Source organism: Cryptotermes secundus, unplaced genomic scaffold, assembly GCF_002891405.2.
Source record: "Cryptotermes secundus unplaced genomic scaffold, Csec_1.0 scaffold612, whole genome shotgun sequence".
NCBI classification, from domain to species: Eukaryota; Metazoa; Arthropoda; class Insecta; order Blattodea; family Kalotermitidae; genus Cryptotermes; species Cryptotermes secundus.
In genome coordinates this window covers 917,624-938,620 of record NW_019729902.1, presented here as the reverse complement: position 1 = coordinate 938,620, position 20,997 = coordinate 917,624, and the positions used below count along the sequence as shown (strand labels likewise).

The 20,997-nt window shown below is 37.2% G+C and overlaps 1 protein-coding gene across 7 annotated transcripts in view; it reads right to left on the bottom strand.

Moving 5' to 3' along the window:
• The window catches only part of LOC111865773 (semaphorin-1A), a 566,056-nt gene that overhangs the window by 13,019 nt on the left and 532,040 nt on the right, over window positions 1-20,997 (bottom strand). For 4 of the 7 annotated variants that reach the window (XM_023854041.2, XM_023854042.2, XM_023854043.2 and 1 more), the window contains 2 exons: window positions 11,828-11,962; window positions 6,552-6,741 (listed from right to left, as the gene is read on the bottom strand). In XM_023854041.2, coding sequence (XP_023709809.1) covers window positions 6,552-6,741; window positions 11,828-11,962 — 325 coding nt within the window. Of the gene's footprint in view, window positions 1-5,364; window positions 5,562-6,551; window positions 6,742-11,827; window positions 11,963-20,997 lie in introns of all 7 variants that reach the window. The other 3 variants (XM_023854046.2, XM_023854045.2, XR_002843034.2) reach the window with 2 other exon arrangements.

The following is a 20,997-nucleotide window of genomic DNA, read 5'->3' as shown; positions in this document are numbered from 1 at the left end:
ACAAGGTTAGAAAAGAAACAAGTATCATGTGTGCAGGCTGTGGTGTGGCTCTCTGCAAACTTTCATGTTTCAATGTTTATCACACGAAGAAAAACAAATAAAGAGGTGTGGAAAAGCATTTATTGCATAAAATATTGTATTTTAATTAGTTCCTAAAAATTTCGTTTTTAAAAACCAATTTTTGTTGAAGTTGTTTAGGAAAAAGTAACTACATGCATTTTAGCGACATAAGGTTTAAAGGGCCTGCCAGGACAGGGGTGAGATTTAAATACCCTTCGTGCCAGTCAAAGAGTTAAAACATCTTATGTGACAGTGTTTCCTGATCATAGTGATGCGCCTCTGAGGATGATTCTTTTGAATCAAAACATGTAAGATGAATAAAGACTGAAGTGTTGTAAACTTGTATGTCACACTGGACTGAAAATTATCCACTTTGTAATTAATAGTGTGATGGACCAGAATGAGACATGACTACATGGCTTTATATCCCATAAGACATAACTCTTAGTAGGTACACAAACACTACTACTGTCCATGATAGAGTGACAGTTTATTGTCCCCACAGAAGCATTAAATAGAAATAAACCATCATATTGTCATCATTTGAAATGCTCTACATTTTATATATTCCAGAATCAAGTCATACTCCTGAGAAAAAAATTCAAAAACTCTAAAACTATGCAAGAAAAAACAAAGTGATAAAATGAACTATAACGTAAATTTACAAATTCCTTCTGTAGTTTACTGCATCTGTCAGTGTAAGGTTATTCCAGGGGTCCAAGGCATATTCAAGCTCTGACCTAATCAAGGCAACATATAACCCAAAATTCTTATGAAATGAATGAACACTAAAAGCATAAGTGCCTGAAGAGATGGATAAGACAATGGATACTATTAGTTTCATGAGTAAAAGAAACGACATCAGTTGAGGTCCAGGAAAATTTAAAAACTCCACATTTGTACTGCATTAATATCTGTAAACAACTGCAATCTTCTAATGACTATTATTCAATACATTTTCAAGTATCAGCAAATCATAAAAACTTAGTGATGAATTGTGGGCATATATATATATATATAATGTTAATAAAAATATTAAACAAACTGGGACCTGGGGTAGAACCTTGCAGTACAGCAGAAAACAGAAACTCCCCTACCATGGGGGGAGACAGATAAGAGAGGAGGGGCAAAATAACAGACCTGGATGATCTACAACTATGGAATCAAGTAATATATCATTAAGAGAGTCTAAAACTGTTCATTTTACACAGAAATAGATTATGTGGGACTTGAATGAGATTGAAGTAAATAGAGTCAACCTGCCCTTGTGAGCTGACAGTAGATTCTGATCTAACAAATCCATATTGAAATGGATGCAATTTAAATCTAAAACAAAAAAGAGAGCTAGCTGATCATGAATATTTTCAAAAACTTCAGAAATGTCACTTAGAACTAAAAGAGGGTGGTTGTTGCTCACAAGGCTGTTGATGCCCTTGTTAAACACACGGACAACTGCACTTCTTTTTGTATCTGCAAAAAGGGAAACATCCCCTTTGACAAACTTCAATCAAATATGTTTCGGAGTAGGGGCAAAAATCTCAGAGCACTCTTCAATAACAGAACTATGTATTTCACTGAAAAAGTCACACTCTTGACATTGAACTGACCACTTGCTATCACTGTCAGGAATGGAAGGAACAGCCTTGGGGATACTACGAATACTGACAGCAGAGGAAGAAATAAAAGCAGATCATATGTGGTCTGCAAAGACTGTCACAACACGCTGAAGCTCCATACTAATACAGTCAATACTAGATTTAGTTGCTGTAACAGTATCATAACTGAAAGACAAAACTGATGAGCTAGCAACAAACAGCAAGAACAAGAATTTTAGAGACCTGTATTTTTTTTTCCTGTGGCGCTACAGCCCCAATTTGGGCCTAGGCCTACCTCCACAAAACTCTCCGTTTCACTTCGGTTTACTAGATCTTACACATATGGTAGGACTCCTTGGGAGAGTGATCAGCTCGTCGCAAGGCCTCTACCTTTAGACAAACACAGAAAAACGCACACAAACATCCATGCCCTGAGTGGGATTCGAACCCACGATCTCGGTTTCCGAGCAAGTGAAGACAGTGCATGCCTTAGACTGCTCGGCTACAGTGACTGGCTTTAGAGACCTGTATAGAGGAATAAATTACTTTAAAAGGGTTACCAACCTAGAGGTAACTTAGTGAAGGATGAGAATGGTGATCTGCATGCAGATTCCCATAACATTCTGAACAGGTGGAAGAACTACTTCTCTCAGTTATTGAACGTACATAGGGTCAGTGATGCTAGATAGTAATACATGCAGCTGAGCTGTTAGGGCCTGAGTCTAGCCCTCTTGAGGTTGAAATTGCTATTGCAAAGTTCAAACGGTATAAACTGCCAGGTAGTGATCAAATTCCGGCAGAAATGATTCAAGCTGGAGGTGAAATATTATGTTCTAAGATCCATAAGTTATATTACGTATATTTAAGCATCCTGTTGCACTGTACACTTCTATATGTAATAATACAAATGCCATCTTGAATGCAGTAATTTATTTGGTTGTAGTTCTTTGTCTTTTTTTCCTCTACACTACATGTTTCAGCCGTAACTGGCCATCATCAGGTGTATTTTTCACTATGTAGCTGTCACACTGCACACAATCCAAAATCTAAAACACCAGCCTGTCAGTTTTTTTAAAATTCCCACCAACATACGCTTGTCAATTTGATTTTAGAATTCCAGTTTAAAATTTAAAATTCAAAATTTAAAGTTTTAAATCACAGGGATACCTGCTCTGTGTCTACATGTGCTGCAGCGGCTATTTCTTGTTTTCAGCACCATTCATGTATTATTCTGTGCAGGCTCCCTGTGTGTTTAAATAAATTTGAGTACAGTACTACTATCAATCTGGAAAGTTTTGAAATGTGGTGTTGGAGGAGGATGGAGAAGATTAGTTGGACCGATTATGTGAGAAATGAAGAAGTGTTAATTAGAGTCAGTGAGCAGAGGAATATCCTACATGAAATAAGAAAATGGAAGGCTAATTGGATTGGTCATGTTTTACGCAGAAACTACCTTCTAAAAGAAGTTATCGAAGGAAAGATAGAGGGGCGGATAGAAGTGACAAGAAGACGAGGAAGAAGACGTAAGAAGATGCTGGATGACCTTGGGGACAGAAGAGGATACTGTCATTTGAAGGAGAAAGCTCTAGATCGCATTAAGTGGAGGAATTGTTTTGGAAGAGACTGTGGACCTGTCATCTTGACAGATTACTGATGATGATGATGATGATGATGATGATGATGATGACTACTATCAATCAGCATGAAAAATGGTGCAGGAATCTAGGAAAGATATAATGGCTAACAACTGTGCTGTTCAGCCATATCTGTGTAATGCAGATGTTACAATTAGTAACACTGTCCAAGAATTTGCCGCTTTTCATTTCAAAACCTGATATTTTGATATAACAGATTTAAATAGTAGAGGTATGGGGCCGTATCAATTGGCATTAAGGCTACCTCTAGTTGCTCCAATCAAATTTATCCAAGAATTTGCTGCTTTTCATTTCAAAACCTGATATTTTGATAAAACAGATTTAAATAGTAGAGGTATGGGGCCGTATCAATTGGCATTAAGGCTACCTCTAGTTGCTCCAATCAAATTTATCCAAGAATTTGCTGCTTTTCATTTCAAAACCTGATATTTTGATAAAACAGATTTAAATAGTAGAGGTATGGGGCCGTATCAATTGGCATTAAGGCTACCTCTAGTTGCTCCAATCAAATTTATGAGAAAAGATGGGTCATCTGTCTTCTGAAGTGCTGGTGAAAAGGTTGGGGTACCAGATATGTAGATCTGATCATGATTTGGGTGGCCACAAAATGGTCCAATTAAGCAGCCGTTCAGCTACACTTCAGTCCTGTTCATTAATGGGAAATCTTTGTCTCCAACCAAAACATAATATGAAACATACATTTTAAATTTTGTTTTCAATCTGTGACATGTCATGGCAGATAATTATTACTGTCCTTCCGAAAATTTATTAGGAAGCTGTCTCGGCTAAAATGGGAAACAAAGAGGAGCATGATTTTATTAGCCTTCTCAGTATCGACAAAGTGTTTGGCCGTGACATAACTCAAGCGGTTAGTCCCTGGCTTCCCACCGCAGAGGCCTGGGTTCGATCCTGGGTCTGGTCAAGTGGGGTTTGTGGTGGACAAAGTGGCGCTGGGGGTGGGTTTTCTCCGAGTACTTCGATTTCCCCTGCCAATCTTCATTCCATCAAATTCTCCATCATCATAATCACCCAGGGCAAGTACAATAGGCCAATCAGTGGTCGCCGTGCAGAGTGGACCCAACTGATAACAACGAAGTGTGCAGAGGTACTTCTGACCCCAGTGATGAGACAATGATAAACCTCACTTTCGTAAAATATGTTAGAAAATTCTCATAATTTAAATTACTGATAACAAGCGTATGAACAATTCTGACGTGTGGCATGGGAAGGGATGTGATTTGAGGCCATGAGAATGTGAGATATAATCATGTAGGAGGATATAAACCTTTAAGATGTGCTTGGGTGTCTGAAAATATCATGCTAGTGGTTACTGTAGAAATCTGTTATTCTGAAAATCCAAATAAAACATTTTGTGCTTCTGCCAAGCATAGTTAGATACATTTTATATCAGTCAGAAATTGCAAACCTCTCAGACTAGTGGCAAGAATATTCAGTCCATTTTTGTTTAACATTCCACATTCAGTGCAAGCTTAAAATATTTTATGTCATGGGTTTGGAACAGCATGCTTTAATAATAAAAAAAAAATTATCTCTTAGCAAGTTTTATAATGCTCAAAACTGAAACAGTGTGGAGTGGTTTGTGCTATCAAGAGTGCATCGGTTAAGAAACTGAGATCCAAACCTATTCAACATTTACACAGTTGAAAAGTTCCACTGTTTTATACAGAATGCAGAAATAATTATAAGGCACAAAGTCTGAAGTAGTAGGTAAAATAGTTCATCATTTAGCATATAACATGGACAAGAAAAAATAAAGATGAGCTAAACTCTGTGGGGGAGGGGGTACCAACTGTGCCAATAAACAACAATATATAAAAACTGGATTTCATCTAGCAGTATTTAGTAAATTAAATGTAGCTTGTAAGTATTTTTGGCTGCAAAAATCCATGCAGGACGTGGTTGGTATGTGGCACTTAAAAATGATTAAGAAGGCACATTTAAGAAACTGTGTGCGAATACTGTCAATTAATTCTATATTGCTATCTGCTAAATGATGAAAGAAAACTAAATACTATCCAAACAGAAATATTCACCATTGCTTCAGAGGAAGGGACAGTCACTGAAGTACTGGCAATTGTGATGAATATCTAACTGATTAATTTGGATCTTTGTCTTTGCCACATGCACTACATGGACATGTATATTCATGTGACAATCAGAGGTGTACAGAGCGTTGCCTTCTCTGAGTCTTCACACCATTAAACAGTCTTACACTCCAAACAGGACCAAACTGCAATGTCACCATAATCCATTATGTACATATAGAATAAGACTCTGACATGCTGGAAACATTTCCAGGCCATTCTACAATATTTGTACTCCACTCCTAGCCATTAAAGGCTTAATTAACTACAATACCAATGAAAATATTTGATATGGTGCATGAAACTAAATGCAAGGAGATATGGGAGATCAATTTCTAAACCTGCAAATGTGAACAGTATGGGAAAAGTGAAATAACTGACACCTACTACAGTATATCACAAGACTGCTGTCTGTTCATCTCCTCTGATTCTTTGCAGCAGGCACAGAAGAGAATAATGAACTTCTTGACCATGATATAAACTGTAAGATTAACTTCTGTCTGCTGCTCAAACACATAATCTTCAGTTCAAGTGAAGTCTTGTTCCTGAAGTAAGAGGTCTGCCAACACCTTCCTCAATTATATACTGCCTCCAAAAGAAATCCCCATAACAAATACATAATGTTTTGAGAAAATACCTTATTAATTCAAGCACCATATAAATCCTTACTCACGTCTGTACTCTTACAGATTTGTTTTAATAAAACCGTCATTCTTTCATTTGTGATATCTGTATTCCAACGTTATCTGGAAGAAATTCAGCCTCACAAAGTGCTAAAGATGCAATAATTTATGCCTTCAGTTTGTATTTCACAGCATATATCCATAACATTTTATACAAATGTGTAAACAAACGCTATCACTGTATATTTTATAAAAGGAATAAACTGTACATTCCTACAATTCATGTTCAACTTCAAAAATCCCCAACATTCTGACCTTCAAACATACATAAACGAGAAGACACATAAAACAGTGCAAAATGTGTTCTTTCACTGACTTAAGCAGGATACACTTTTTGTGGTAGATATGTACATCTTGTGGCTTGATATTACCTTTGTTTTCAGAAGTACATTTAATGAGTACAGTCAGGAAATATCTCAACAAAGGGTTAACAGTTTCAAATTTTAATAGTACCTATTGAGTTGGTGGCGCTGGTCAGGGTAGGGCATGTTGCTATAATCTTCACCTCTACATCGTCGTGAAAAAAGGAACCCTGAAACAAAGCCCACAACTAGGGCAGCCAGACAAGATGTGGTCACAGCGATGCTCAGTGTCTCTGCTGTATAGATTGGACTCTTTTCCTGTGATGATGGCAACTTTGATCCTGTGACAAAACATAGTATAATTAATGTAAAGTATCCTCTACTAAAAGCTTAAATACCCTGCACTACAATTGACTTTCAGGAGAAATAAAAGAGCTTCAGTTTTCTTGTATTTAAAAAATTCTAAGTTTCCATTTGAACAAATTGTCTTGGACTGATGATTAAATTCAAGCATGTTCTTTTCAGTTTTCTTGGAATCACTCCCACTACTGCTAAAATGTTGTTTATGGATAATTACGAACTTGTAATCCTAATTCTCTCTCTTAAACAAGTGATCCCAATATGGTTCTTCTGATAACACACCAACCTGCAAGGATGGCTCAGTAAATGAAGACATGAAGATTGGTTTCTGACAGATAGTATTCCCATTAAAAAGCACATGTTACATTATAAACTCCACATAGAGTGACAAACTGTCCCACATGTAGAATGTAGTTATACAAACATTTTTGAAAAAGAAATGACATTAAACAAAATTTATCACTATGAGAAATGCCATGCCACTAGAAGTACAGAATAACTGAACTTTTAGTGTAGACAGTATTGACATCCATGCAGCTTGTAGGCCATCCTGTGTTTCATATGTGCTATCATTTTGTGTACCATTAGTAACATAAATTGTTGTGTGAGTGTTTGAACAATTAAAAACTGTGGCAGTGGGGGCTCAACATGAAATGCTTGCTGTATCTGGAAGCACTAAAGCATACTAGTAATTAAGAATACAATTTGAGTAAATTGCAAATGTGCTTTAATTCAGAACTGCAATTAAATACTGACCAAGAAAACCTGATTCATTAATAAACCCTGGATAGCAAAAAAAAAAAGTATTCCACAAATCTAAGTTATGAGTGGGGGGAAATGCAGCACCACCATTATTAAGGGGAAGACTACAACCGTGGTAGATTTTTAACATAAGGATATGGGAACAACAAAACAATGTGATCAAGCAATATACTACTTTGGAGAGAGGGAAAGATACCAGCAACAAGATGAAGCATTCTGCTATACTCATATCAACCCTACTAACCTTACCTCATGCTTAGTAGCTACTTCCAGCATAATAGCATTCATGGCACCAGCATTTATCGATTCATACTAAGTACCTAGCAACCTTCAATCAATGACAACCACTGTAGGCCTACTTATGCAATTTCACTTTCCAGTATCTATAATGATGATGTACTTGTACATTACTGCAGCCAAAAATTCAAATTTTTGTTATATATTGAAGTATATAACATACATCCTACCAACTCTGATTCCAGGTAATGAAGTTTAAACAATTTCTTCAGAAAATAAATACTATGCCTAAATAATATTGTACATTGTTCCTGCATAGATATACAACAGAAGTGCATTAAATATGTTTGCATTCAGGTATTAAAATGGATAATTTTGTAGCAAATATTAATTTTTAAAAACAATATTATCAAGAACAAATATAATAAAACTAACTATAATCACACAGATTTAGAAGTAAATTAAATTTCCAAAAGAACATGTGCTACAAAAGAAAATTCAGGCACAAAACAGAAATGATATCAGAAAAATAATTATTTAAGAAATATTTATTGGCAGTGAATGAAGAAAATGAAACTGGATATACACATCAAAAAGCTAGCAAGAGAAGCAAGCAAAAAGAAGAGAATTCTCTCAAAAAGTGTAAATAAAACAATGAAGCTTCAAACAAAACATGCAAAATAATCACAGTAATAAACAACAACACAGGGAAAAAAGGTTACAATATATCTTATGAGAAAGGAATCATAGTTGAGTTATTTTCATTACTTGAACAGTCAAATGATTCTCCAGGAATCAAAACAATACTGAAATGAGTTACAAAACCTTCTGAAAAGTATAAAAATAATAAAAGCACCAGGAAAGAGGAGACTCAATATCTATTTAAATATACTGGCGAAATATATTGTAGCAGATTTCAAGAGTTTCTAAAAATTATTTATCATGATGGTTACATAATACAGGGTGGGGCATATTAACCTTTCCGACTTCACAAGGTCATTGCTGAGGCTAGGGAGGGGGTAGAGTGGTGGGGATGGTATTGTTAGACGTGTCATATCATGCAGTTTTCAGTACACACAATTGCTTGGTCAGGAGAACATCATGCGTTCATGCTGGAAGAGTTTATTAAAAATGGCGGTTCTGTGACCAAAACCCAGCGAGCTTTTTGCACTCACTCGGTTGGCGCGATCCCATTCCCACTGGAGCAACAATTAGAAATTTGGCATCAAATTTTAGAGCAACATCTTCTGCATTAAAAAGAAAATCTTCAGGCAGATTGTGGTGTCTGGGGTCCCTACTTCTTCGAAGAAGATGGTCATTACAGTGGCTTCTGCTTGATACTGTTACATGCTTGAAAATTTTCTTCTACCGAAATTGAACGAATTATTGCAAGATCATGATCTGGAAGATATCTGGTTCCAATAATATGGTGCTACAGCCCACACCTCGAATCGTTCAATGGAGATTCTAAGACAAATGTTTCCCGGTCTTCTTGTCTCTTTGCAGGGTGACATCGGGTGGGCCCCCCAGATCGCCTGATCTAACACCATGCCTCAAGGCAAAAGTGTACACACATCGTCCCCGAACTATCGATGAACTGAAGGCTGCCATCATGGAAGAAATCAACGCTATTCCACAGAATATGACTCGTAGTCATGGAAAACTTTCGAAACAGGCTCCGTCAGTGTATGGAAAACAGAGGTGGCCATTTGGAAGATATTATTTTTAAACCCCATTACAATAAAACTGCATTCTATGTCCTTTCAAATAATAAAATAATTTTGCCTGCATCTTTCTTTATTTCTATTCCACGCATTTTTGAAATCGGAAAGGTTTATATGCTCCACCCTGTATAGCATTAACATAAAACTGTTATGTAATATTTCAATGCTTATGAGAAACAGATGATTAAATGATATATATATATATAAAACAATTACATTAATGAAATATCATAAAACTGCTGTAGAATTAAATGTACATATATGAACTGTCCAAAAGTAAAAGTAAAGCTATCCCTGTAACAGGCCATGAAGGCCCATAGGGTTGTGAGACGTTGAGGGTCCCACATTATCTAGACAATCGGCTCAAAGATACTGCTTATTATTACTGGTTGTAGATATCTGCCTTGTGAATCCATCAAAAATTAAATTTCTTCCTAGTTGCCATTATCATTTTTATTACATCACAATCTGTGAATCTGCTTTTCCAATCAGCAGGGGAAAAAGCTCCAAGAATGGTCAATGTTCCTACATCTAAGGCTCTTAAGATGTTGGTGGTTTCTTCTTTCATTTCAGAGGGGGGTGACCCCTCCGTAATGTCCTGACACTCATTTCTCAAATCCTGATGGAAGATCTGGCTATTTGCTTCAAAATCTCCAGCCTCACAGTTTTCCCAAAATCCTGCCAGATGTCCTCTCACTTTTAAGACATAGTCTCTCTGGTAAGTCTCACTTCCTTAAGCCATTATTGCATTCTGGTTGCACCCAACATCTCCTCCCGAACATCCGTCCTTTCTGGGTTCCTTGTAAAACACTGTCCCTATAACGCTTTTTTGTCACCTCTTTTCGACCATCAGTCCTTCATGACCACATCCCTTACATCATACCACTCCTGCCTGGCGAGTCATCCCTATGTGGGTGGCCAACTTCTTCCAGGACCCACCATTGCCCTGGGTCTGTTTCTTTGGCTCTCGGCAGCACCCTACGGCTAGACAGTGGTCCCTATGCCATTTCTTCAGCACTCCAAAAGATTCCACTGCAGCCTCTTCCTTAAGGACCTCCTCATGGACTCTACCTCAAATGAGGTTGCCTCCTTACTCTCCAGTCGGGCCTCTGTCACTTCTTGGCACGCCAGCATCTCATTTAACCATGCCCTCATTTCTTCTATCCAGCCATCCATCTTGGCTGGTGTTCATCTTGGCCAGCATTTCTTCTTTCAGGAGTTCTTGGAAGGCCCTTATTTCCTTTAGGTTGTCTTCTGCCTTGGCTTGGTTGGTTCTCATTTCAGCCTTCATTTTGGCTAGCATTCAAGACATCATTTGTTTGACTTCCAGTGTGGAAGATCAAGATCCAATGCAGTTTCCAATCCATCCCACTCCTGATACCAACTGTCATGATTTATGGGTGACTATAGATGGGGCATGGATTGGTGACTGGATTTATTGGCCACACAATTCGGAACTACTACACTCTCACTGATCTTCATACTTTAGAAATCATCACATGCTAATCCTTCTTAAACCTGTAGTGCCTCTGCCAGCCATTCCCTGGAAACGGCTTCTAACAGTGGAGATTCTTCAAGCTTCACATGCTCAGGTCCTATCTTCACAGCCTCCCATATGGAACCAAATTCTCAACTGACAACTGACTGGGTCACCCCAACTGTCTTCCTTATAACTCCTCTGCATGGATAGAGTAGAAAACACCATTTCCAACAGTAACTCTATTGTTGTAGAAACATGTTCACTATGCCAATGTACAGCAATGGCTGTTGTATCATTGTTTCTTCTGAGGTCTTCGCCTAGCAATCGGTCTATACGCCACAGTACTTCCAAGGCATTAGACTCTAAATGTTCTTAGAGGGGAATAAATAAATACATAATAAAATGTGCTACTATTAAATGTTGTACTCAATTTTGGATGGGATGCGGGAAGTGTTTCCATTGCTAACAGTAATGTCCACACCAAGTCAGTAATAAAAATGATGCATGACTTATTATACTATGTTTATACCTTTACAGAAAAATAATACAATATAATTAAACACTATTTTAAAACATATGCTGAAATCACACAATGCAAGACCCAGAATAAAGGCTATCAACACAACAGAAATATAAGGAGTAAGCATATCAGATGCATAAGTAGGAATGATAAGATATCAAGAGGTCCAAATCCAGCCCAGTGCCATACATTTCACATAACACCCTGAGCAAAATCAACGTGCATACAAACTGACTAATAACATTATGAAAAAATGACAATAACAAAACAGTATTCAAGAAATAGTGAGATACTAAAACTGTCTTTGTGTGGCAACCTCAATGGCTATGTGACCGTCACCTTACCTGCGTGGTTGATCTCGGCGAGTGTGTTAGGTATCACGTTGCTTTCATCCACTTCAATCACTATCTCACTGTTGTCATTGATGTCAAAATCTGAATCGAAATCGCTGGCTGGGTGGTTTGAGTGAACGGGATCGCCTGCCAGAGGTCAACACGCAGGTTAACAGACAAGCTGGTTGTAAATGGGGCACTGGTCATTTCATAATACTGGCAGCTACTTAAACCTTCACAAATAATTGTGGCCACAATTATTTTAATGTAACATTTACTCTTACTGTATTCTATCACTGGAAAAAATTAAACCCAAATTGATAGAGACAAAATGCAAGTCTGTTTGTGATCAAAGAAGATATCATTAACTTCTCATTTCCTTCAACCTAATCTAAATTAAAAGATCAACATTTTTCCTATCTGAACATAGCATGTCCTTCTTGAGAAGGTAACAGTCATTTAGCTGGTCAAGAAATTTCCTACCTTTTATAGAACCTGAAGGCACAATAATGTGTTCACAAGAAACTGCCACTAGACATTAGTACATATTTTACTCTTTTCAGGTTATTCCTGCACCATAATTTGGGTATTCATATTAGGTCAACGCTAATATTTCTTTTGTGATAAGGGCTGAAAAGAAGGCCACAGTTAAAGTGTAAGGGTTTCTGACACAAATTATGTCCTGTACCTGGTAAGTTTTACAAACTGGTGACCAGTGCTTCCATTTCTCACCAAACTACAAACTTCTTCAGGCAACGTGTCAATGCTAGCATATATAAGTGACATATTAGTCCAAACCCAACAAGCAAAAGGCCTCACTGTTATTCTGAATGTGAATTCCTACCTCCACACCACACTAACACATGCAATTTATTAGCAGAAAGCAGGGAGAGAGAGAGAGAGAGAGAGCACGCGCAAAGGTTATGATAATAATGTGATCAGTATCTGTGTACAATATGCAAATTATAAGTAACTTATAAGTCACATAACAAAATAATAACTCCAAGGAGTAGTTTTCTTTGAGAAGCCTAGAGTAATTTAGATAGTCAAAATATCCGCCACCTTAAAAGAAACATAAAGTTTTAGTACCATATTCACAAGAGCAAACTAATAAAACAATATACAGCATACAGTATTTATAAATTAATTTGTGTGCTGAAAAACAACAAACTAACCTAAAATTCTGCTCCCCCACCCCAACATTTAAGAAATGTAAATGTGAAAATGACACTAGAAGTAATATGACAGTGTTGTCTCAGAGCAAATATGCATTTCAAGGCTAACCCACTGTAAAATTGGTAAAACAGTATAGAAAACTGCTCAAGTAAATGCACATACGATTTATAAATTAAGTTAATACACAACATGAATAACATCATCAAATTATGTGTCAGAACAAAACTGTTCCAACAGATTGGTAAACACTACTGGTGGACTATTTATAGTTCACTATAATGCCTAAAAACTGGCCATTTTTTAACTGATCCTGTTTGCATGACAGAATTCAAGATGCTGTGATTAAGCTAGAATTCCACAATGCTTTGCATTCTAGTCCATTTCTACCTTTCCCATACAATTCCTTTGCATTAAAATACATAATACAAGAAATTCAATACCACAAACCTTAGGTTTCCTGTAACATAAGAAAACAATTCTGAAGGAACAATACTGATGGGAATATCCCCCATACAGGGGGCTAACAAACATACTGCCAGAAGATGCTGGAAACTGAGATTTCATCCATACTACTGACTTTCTCAATTCATAATAGTAATTCAAAATTCAATAATGTTTGAAGGTGCTGGTAAGTCTACTAGTGCATAAATTTTAATTCTGAATGAAGAGGTTATGTAAGAGTCAACACTTTTTTGATTGAAGTCATCTGTGTGTGGGATCTGTTGTAATTAGTGCTCCCTCCTTTAACACCTAAACAATTAATTTTATTAGTGTAAACTTACAAGCATTTGTTAAAATAGTTTTGCAATTACTGCACAAATAATACACCAAACATCAAACAACATGATGATAAACATGCTTAACTATTACACCATTAGCAGAAAATTTTCAGTACTACAGAGATAAAGCATATTAGTGTATAGTATACTGGTAGATCCTGTGCCATGGGGAGGAATATGGTAATAGGGACATGTATAGTTTTCCTTCACTTTGGTTAGTGCCACTGCACTGACATATATTTTTTGAAGTGCTGTCATCTTTAACTTATTATGTTAGGCTTATGTAACTACCTATACTGAATATTTGAAAGAACAAAACACACCCATATTCAAAACCGAACTAATCTTCTAACACAACTGTGTGCCAGTATTTTCAAAATAAATGTTTTCAACCAGTTCTTAACTGAAACACTGAATCCAGGGCCATTTCACATTTCTTCTTCATTAGATATATTTAGGGGAATGAAAAGGCCGTGCCATAGCTCAAGCGGTTAGTCGCTGGCTTCCCACCGTGTTGGCCCAGGTCTGGTCAAGTGGGATTTGTGGTGGACAAAGTGGCACTGGGGCAGGTTATCTCCAAGTACTTCGGTTTCCCCTGCCAATCTTCATTCCACCAATTGCTTCACAATCACCCTCACCTATCATCTGGGGCTGGTTCAATAGGCCAGAAATGGCCGCAGTACAAGGGACTTACTCCCACCCCACTAGCAATAAAAAAAATAATAGGTGAATGAAAGCAAGTAAACACATCTCCCTTAAATATCACCAACACAAGTGAGGGGAAACCACATAAATCTTCCTATAAAGATAAAACTAGTCAGTATAATAGACTTCTGAATGTACCTGCACATAACGGGTGCAACATATACTCGTACTGTAATGTGTTCTTCTCAAATTAGGTTGCATAGTTGCACCTTATTTTCTTTAAAAAAAAATACTTTTGATATCTTTCATTATACCAGTCCATGCATTTATGATGGACATCTTTTCAGTGTTACCAACTCTGAAACTGGTATATGATATAAATATTTCTCAGATATGTAATTAGTTGCTGCAAAAGAGATAACTTCCAAACCTGTACTGTTAGAAAAATTAACCTGAAGTTAATTTATTGCCCTGTGTCCTGGAGACTGCATTCTCTCTCCATCTTCAAATGGAACCTACTCAGTTGTGCCCAATTGATAGAGCTANTCCATCCCCACCATTAGCCCGGATAATCGAGAGTTGACTGTACAAACAAAGCACAGCACAAACCATCTGCAAGAGTTGAGACAAACATTAGAAACATTAAAAGAACTCCACACATATGAGGCCTAGCACCAGAGTACTGTCAGAATAGATGTTATTGCTAGAGAGATAAATTCTCTGTATGGTACCAATTTAAAAAATACAATTTTCCCATTTAATCTACAATGGAAAGAGTTTCTGGACTTTGCTACGATAATGGGAGTCCAAATGGGAGAGATGTCTAAGCTGGGTTGACTGATCGGATGATCTATCAGAGATGTGTGGGCGGATTCCTTGTATTTCCTGCATGTGGTGTTTGGATCAGTCTGCAAGACCTTTGCATCTGTTAAAATCTTTGGTGAGGAAACTACTGTCTTCTGTTGTTGCTTACACTGTTGGTCCCCTCAACATGCACATGTGTTTTCTGATGCCTTTCTTGTTCTCAAGAAGACATAATGGAATTACTGGACATCTGTTTAAAAGCTATGTATTTCCAGTTTGAGCACAAATTTTATCAGCAAAAGAAAATAGTATGGCAATGGGAAACTCTCTATCTCTGGAGGTTAGTAATATATTTAAGGAACACTTAGATGAAACAGAATTGGATACAGCAGACCACAAACCCACTAAGTGGCTCAGACACATCGCCAAAACTTTTGTGATTTGGCCACATGGACCAGCAAGATTGCAGCAATTTCTTCATGTCAACAACATTAGACCTACCATCAAATTCAAAATGGAAGTTGAAGCTTCCTTCAGTTCTTGGATGTTTTGGTCATAAAGATGTGACACAAATTGGTCACAAAAGTTACCAGAAACCTACCCACACAGGTAGTTATCTGCACTTCAACCACCCACATCACATGAAAATGGCCGTTATCCATAGTTTGTTCAGCCAAACCAATGTCGTATGTCAGGATCAGAAGAATTTAAAAGTGGGTTGAGATGCCCAGCAGATGAAGCAGTCTGTATACAATATCCAATGTGAATGTGGCACATGTTACCTCAGCGAAACAAGCAGACCTTTAGAAGTATGCATTAAGGAGGATAAACATAACCTGACATAAGGTCTGCTTAAAAAATCAAAATTAGCCGAACATGCTTATGAAGAAGGCTATAAAATAGGTTGGACAGATGCGAAGGTCTTGCAGACTGAACCAAACTCCACATGTAGGAAATACAAGGAATCCACCCACATGTCTCCGATACATCATCTGATCAGTCAACCCAGCTTGGACATCTCACCCATTTGGACTCCCTTTATCACAGCAGAAGTCCAAAAAAAACTCTTCCCATTGTAGATTAAATGGAAAAATTGTATTTTTTATATTAGTACCATACAGAGAATTTATCTCTCTAGCAATAACATCTATTCTGACAGTACTCTGGTGCTAGGCCTCATATGTGTGGAGTTCTTTTAATGTTTCTAATGTTTGTCTCAACTCTTGCAGATGGTTTGTGTAAGGTTTGGTGTGTATGCTGTATCTTGTGTTGGTGAAGTGTCTTATCAATTGGGCACAACTGAGTAGGTTCCACCTGAAGATGGAGACAGAATCCAGTCTCCAAAACACTATTTTTTAAATAAAAACTGGATAATGCCCAGAAACACAAGAGTTATATTAATACACCACTGTCAAAAACTTTTACATCTGAAATTTTATGTTTAAAATTATTAAATATTTAGTATCAAGCATCACACTTCCATGGTTAATAAAAGTCAACAAGTCAACATTGATTAATATACTGAAGCAGGGAATTTAAATGGCTGTCTCCTATTCAGAATTAATGTGTAATATGACAGAAATATCTGTTATGCATGGAAAGCAAATTAGTTATACTTCCTGCAGAATTAATGGATTAATAGTAAAAAATTAAAAATGCAAATACGAGTAAAGAAAATTCCTATTAATCTTGGTTCCTCAGTCATAGCTCAATGCATAATCAATTCTGTATGTTACAGGAACTATCCTGCTCTAAATTTTTGTGCAGGAGCTGGGGGAGCATACTAGGTATAGTGAGTGTCTATGGGCTGGATGACTGAGTTCGAGTCCTGGTAGAGTCAAAAAAATTTTCTCTTCTCAAAACTGTCCAGACCGGCTCTGGGGTTCCCCCAACCTCCTATCCAGTTGGTACCAGGGGCTCTTTCCCTGGGGGCAAAGCTGCAGGTGTGTGAAGCTGACCACTCACTAAGAGCTAGTGTCGAGGTCAAGAAAATGTGGATCTATACATCCAGTCCCCCATATGCCTTCATGGCGTAATGCTTAATTCACTGAGCACAGGGACAATTTTATCTCTTTTTTACCTTTACATGCTTCATTATTTGAAACTTTTAACTGCAGGTCTATTTTTTTTTGTAAGTATAACTAAACATACTCAGCAGCATAAACGTTTATTTCACTAACACCAAAAGTGTCTACCAATTTTCATAATTTATGGCCTAAATGTTACATATCTGCACACAGAAGCATAGTGTTCATTTAATGTGAACACAAAGCCAAACAAACTAGACAGACATAGAATGACACCTCCAGAACCTTGTATCTCCTCTCCTCTGGGACCAGCTTTGTTGGGTATGTAATTTTTAATTTTCCTATTCCTTCTCTCACTTCTAAGAAGTCAAAACTCCCTCCAATTCCATATTAAGTAGTAAATTCACTCTACTAACCATTAAATCATCTTTACTATCATCCTATCTTAGGGAATAATGTGGAAAGTCTACACTCAGATGCTCGCATCTGATTTCTTTCCCCATGCTAGCCAGGCAGAAGCCAGAATAGTCTGCCTGTTAATAGTAGAGTGAATTTACAGACTATACAACACGTTTCACTACATGTTTCGACCTCAAGAGGTCATCCTCAGGTGTATGAACACGGCTGTATAATTACACGCGGTCACATTCACTTTTCACTCATTCAACCCTGTATCTTATCAAGATTTACGCTCACTAATATATCAAGTTCTTTTATAAAACACAGGTTAAAATTATTATTCTAATTTAATTGTTAACAGTTAAAAGTTCATGAATCGAAGTTCAATTCATGTCACTGGTTACACTTTCACTTGTTGTTTACAGTTTCATTTTACTTACGCTCACAACTGTGTCTAGTTCTTTTTTAACTAGTTTAATTATTATTATTGGTTGAAATTTCGTGAATTAAAGTTCAACTTATGTTATTGGTTGCACTTTCACTTGTTTGTGAGGTCTNGGGGGGCTGCGGGTAACGGTGGTGTTCTGTGAATATAAGTAGGTGGTTTAGGGATATAATATATTATATTATAGGTGGTTTAGGAATATATTATATTATATCCCTAAACCACCTATTTATTTTCACAGAACACCACCTCTACCCACAGCCCCCCCCCCTCCTCACCACTAATACCCTACAGGAATCAACCGAACAAGCAAGACACATCAGTACCCATCACGACAACGATCATAACAGATCCAGCAGCATCAGAGAACGTGGAAGAACAGCGAGACCTCACAAACAAGTGAAAGTGCAACCAATAACATAAGTTGAACTTTAATTCACGAAATTTCGACCATAATAATAATAATTAAACTAGTTAAAAAAGAACTAGACACAGTTGTGAGCGTAAGTAAAATGAAACTGTAAACAACAAGTGAAAGTGTAACCAGTGACATGAATTGAACTTCGATTCATGAACAATTAAATTAGAATAATAATTTTAACCTGTGTTTTATAAAAGAACTCGATACATTAGTGAGCGTAAATCTTGATAAGATATTTGAATGAGTGAAAAGTGAATGTGACTGCGTGTAATTATACAGCCGTGTTCATACACCTGAGGATGACCTCTTGAGGTCGAAACATGTAGTGATAATAAAAAACGTGTTGTGTAGTCGGTAAATTCACTCTACTATTAATTAAACACACAACAGGATGCAAGAAACGATTAGACTGCCTGTATCTGGAGGTATAATCTGTAACAACAATATACTACTCATATTTACCCCTCTGTATTTCCTTAACCACTCAGTTCATAAAATGCATATAATCATCTGATGTCCTCGTGGCAAAATCGACATACAATTCTATATCTGACAAATCTAGTCACGAGTAGTTACATCTAAGACACCAGAAATGGATACGTTTTCAAGGAACAACGGTTTTCTGACTTGGAAATAACATAAAAATATTAAATTTTCATCTTCCTCACCTTATGATGTATTCTCATGGCAGAAATAAGCACTTAAAATTGGTACAGCAACATATTGTGGCATGCAGACTCAATGCTAGGCATCGACCATGACAAGCCACAATACAACAGCCATTACTAAGGAATGGCTCTGCAAACAACGGCCGTTGCTAGGCAATGGCTGAATACCGATCATGTGGGAACCCCAAAATACATGAACGTAACAATGGTACAGCAACAGAGGAACGGTATTTTCTGTGTTGTCCGTGCCAAGATGTTATAAGCAGGACAAGTTAGTGGACAGTCAGTCAGAAAAGTTGGTTGGTGAATTAGTGAGAGCTGCTGTAGCTCAGTTGTGAGCTGTTGCTGTGAAAAGCTGGTAGGTGAGGTCTCACATAGTTTGGGAACCTAGAGGAATGACTGCCACTGGAAGACACTACCAAGTAAAGGCTAGTGGAGACTGTAACAGACAGAACATTAGTCTGTGTGTGACAGTGATTTGTAAAGTATAGTCACAATATGTGTGTTAAAGTGTTCAATAAATTTGATTACCAATCCAAACCCCACCTATAGTCACTCCTTCATGCGACCATATTGGCTGTTAAGGGAGACAGACTATTTCTACCATGTTACTTAACTGCATACACTATATTAGCCTTTACCGTACCAGATTTAAATCTTTCTGGTATCTGCTCATTATCTGAACTAAATGATGGCATTAATTAAAACTCTGTCCCCTTTTCAAAACATGTAAATTTCTCCAACTTTACCAATGACAAAAATAAAAAATAAATAACTTAAAGTGAAAAAATTTAGATCATAATCTGTAAATTTCATCTACACAATTTGTTACATGCAAGAGACTTGGGTATAAATGTGTTATAAGACAAACAAATCAAGACAGAAGGTGCTTGTCTTATCCATCTGTCTGCCATGTGAATCGCACAGTTGTCCCAAAAGTACTGACCTCACAAATTTACCTTAGTGTGATAACACCTAGAGCATATGATAGCACACAGGCTGGGATCACATTTTTCACATTGGTAAGTGAATGGAACATAGCACTGTAATTGTTTTCCTCTGTGGTCAATGATGTTTACCTCTGGCTTCGAATGGTCTATTTCTGTCACATAATTATAGCTCATTAAGTAGGTGTTTGCCATTATGTGGCTTGGTTAGAAAGCAACACACAATGTTTAGTCCTCAACAACTGAGGGCTTCATGGAGATTCTATGCTCATCACAGAAATTTCCAGCTTATGGTGGATGTTCACAAACTTATGCTCTATATAGCAATGCTGTTAGTAGCTCAGAATATTGTGACTTGACTGAATAGCTTAACAACAGACATCACCTGCTGGTAGGCAATGGTGCAGTAAATGTGCTATTACATCATCAAACAAGTCAGCAACTGCTACACAATGAATAAACATGCAACAAAAGAAGAACTGTTGGAGACGGTGTTTCCTGTGTGGTGCAACCTGAGGCTACATAACGAGAAACAGCAGGACAAGTTAGTTAGTTGAGAGTCGATAGTTGGAGCAATGAATTAATTGTGAGATAGTCACCAACCGGTGAGAACATGAGCACAGAAGCTGAGGACATAGTTGAGATCCACTGTCAGGCAACAACTGGTAAAGACACAGCAAACTGAGAAGCATTAGCATCCATTTGTCTATAGGCCGTCTAAATTGCAACACTTTTTATTTTACACTTCAATACACTCTCTAACACTACATGTTTCGGCCTCAAATGGCCATCTTCAGGTGTTTTTTTTTTTACAGATATTCAATTAAGATTGTGTCGAAACTGTTTCACTGTTCCAATTCATTTAAAAAAA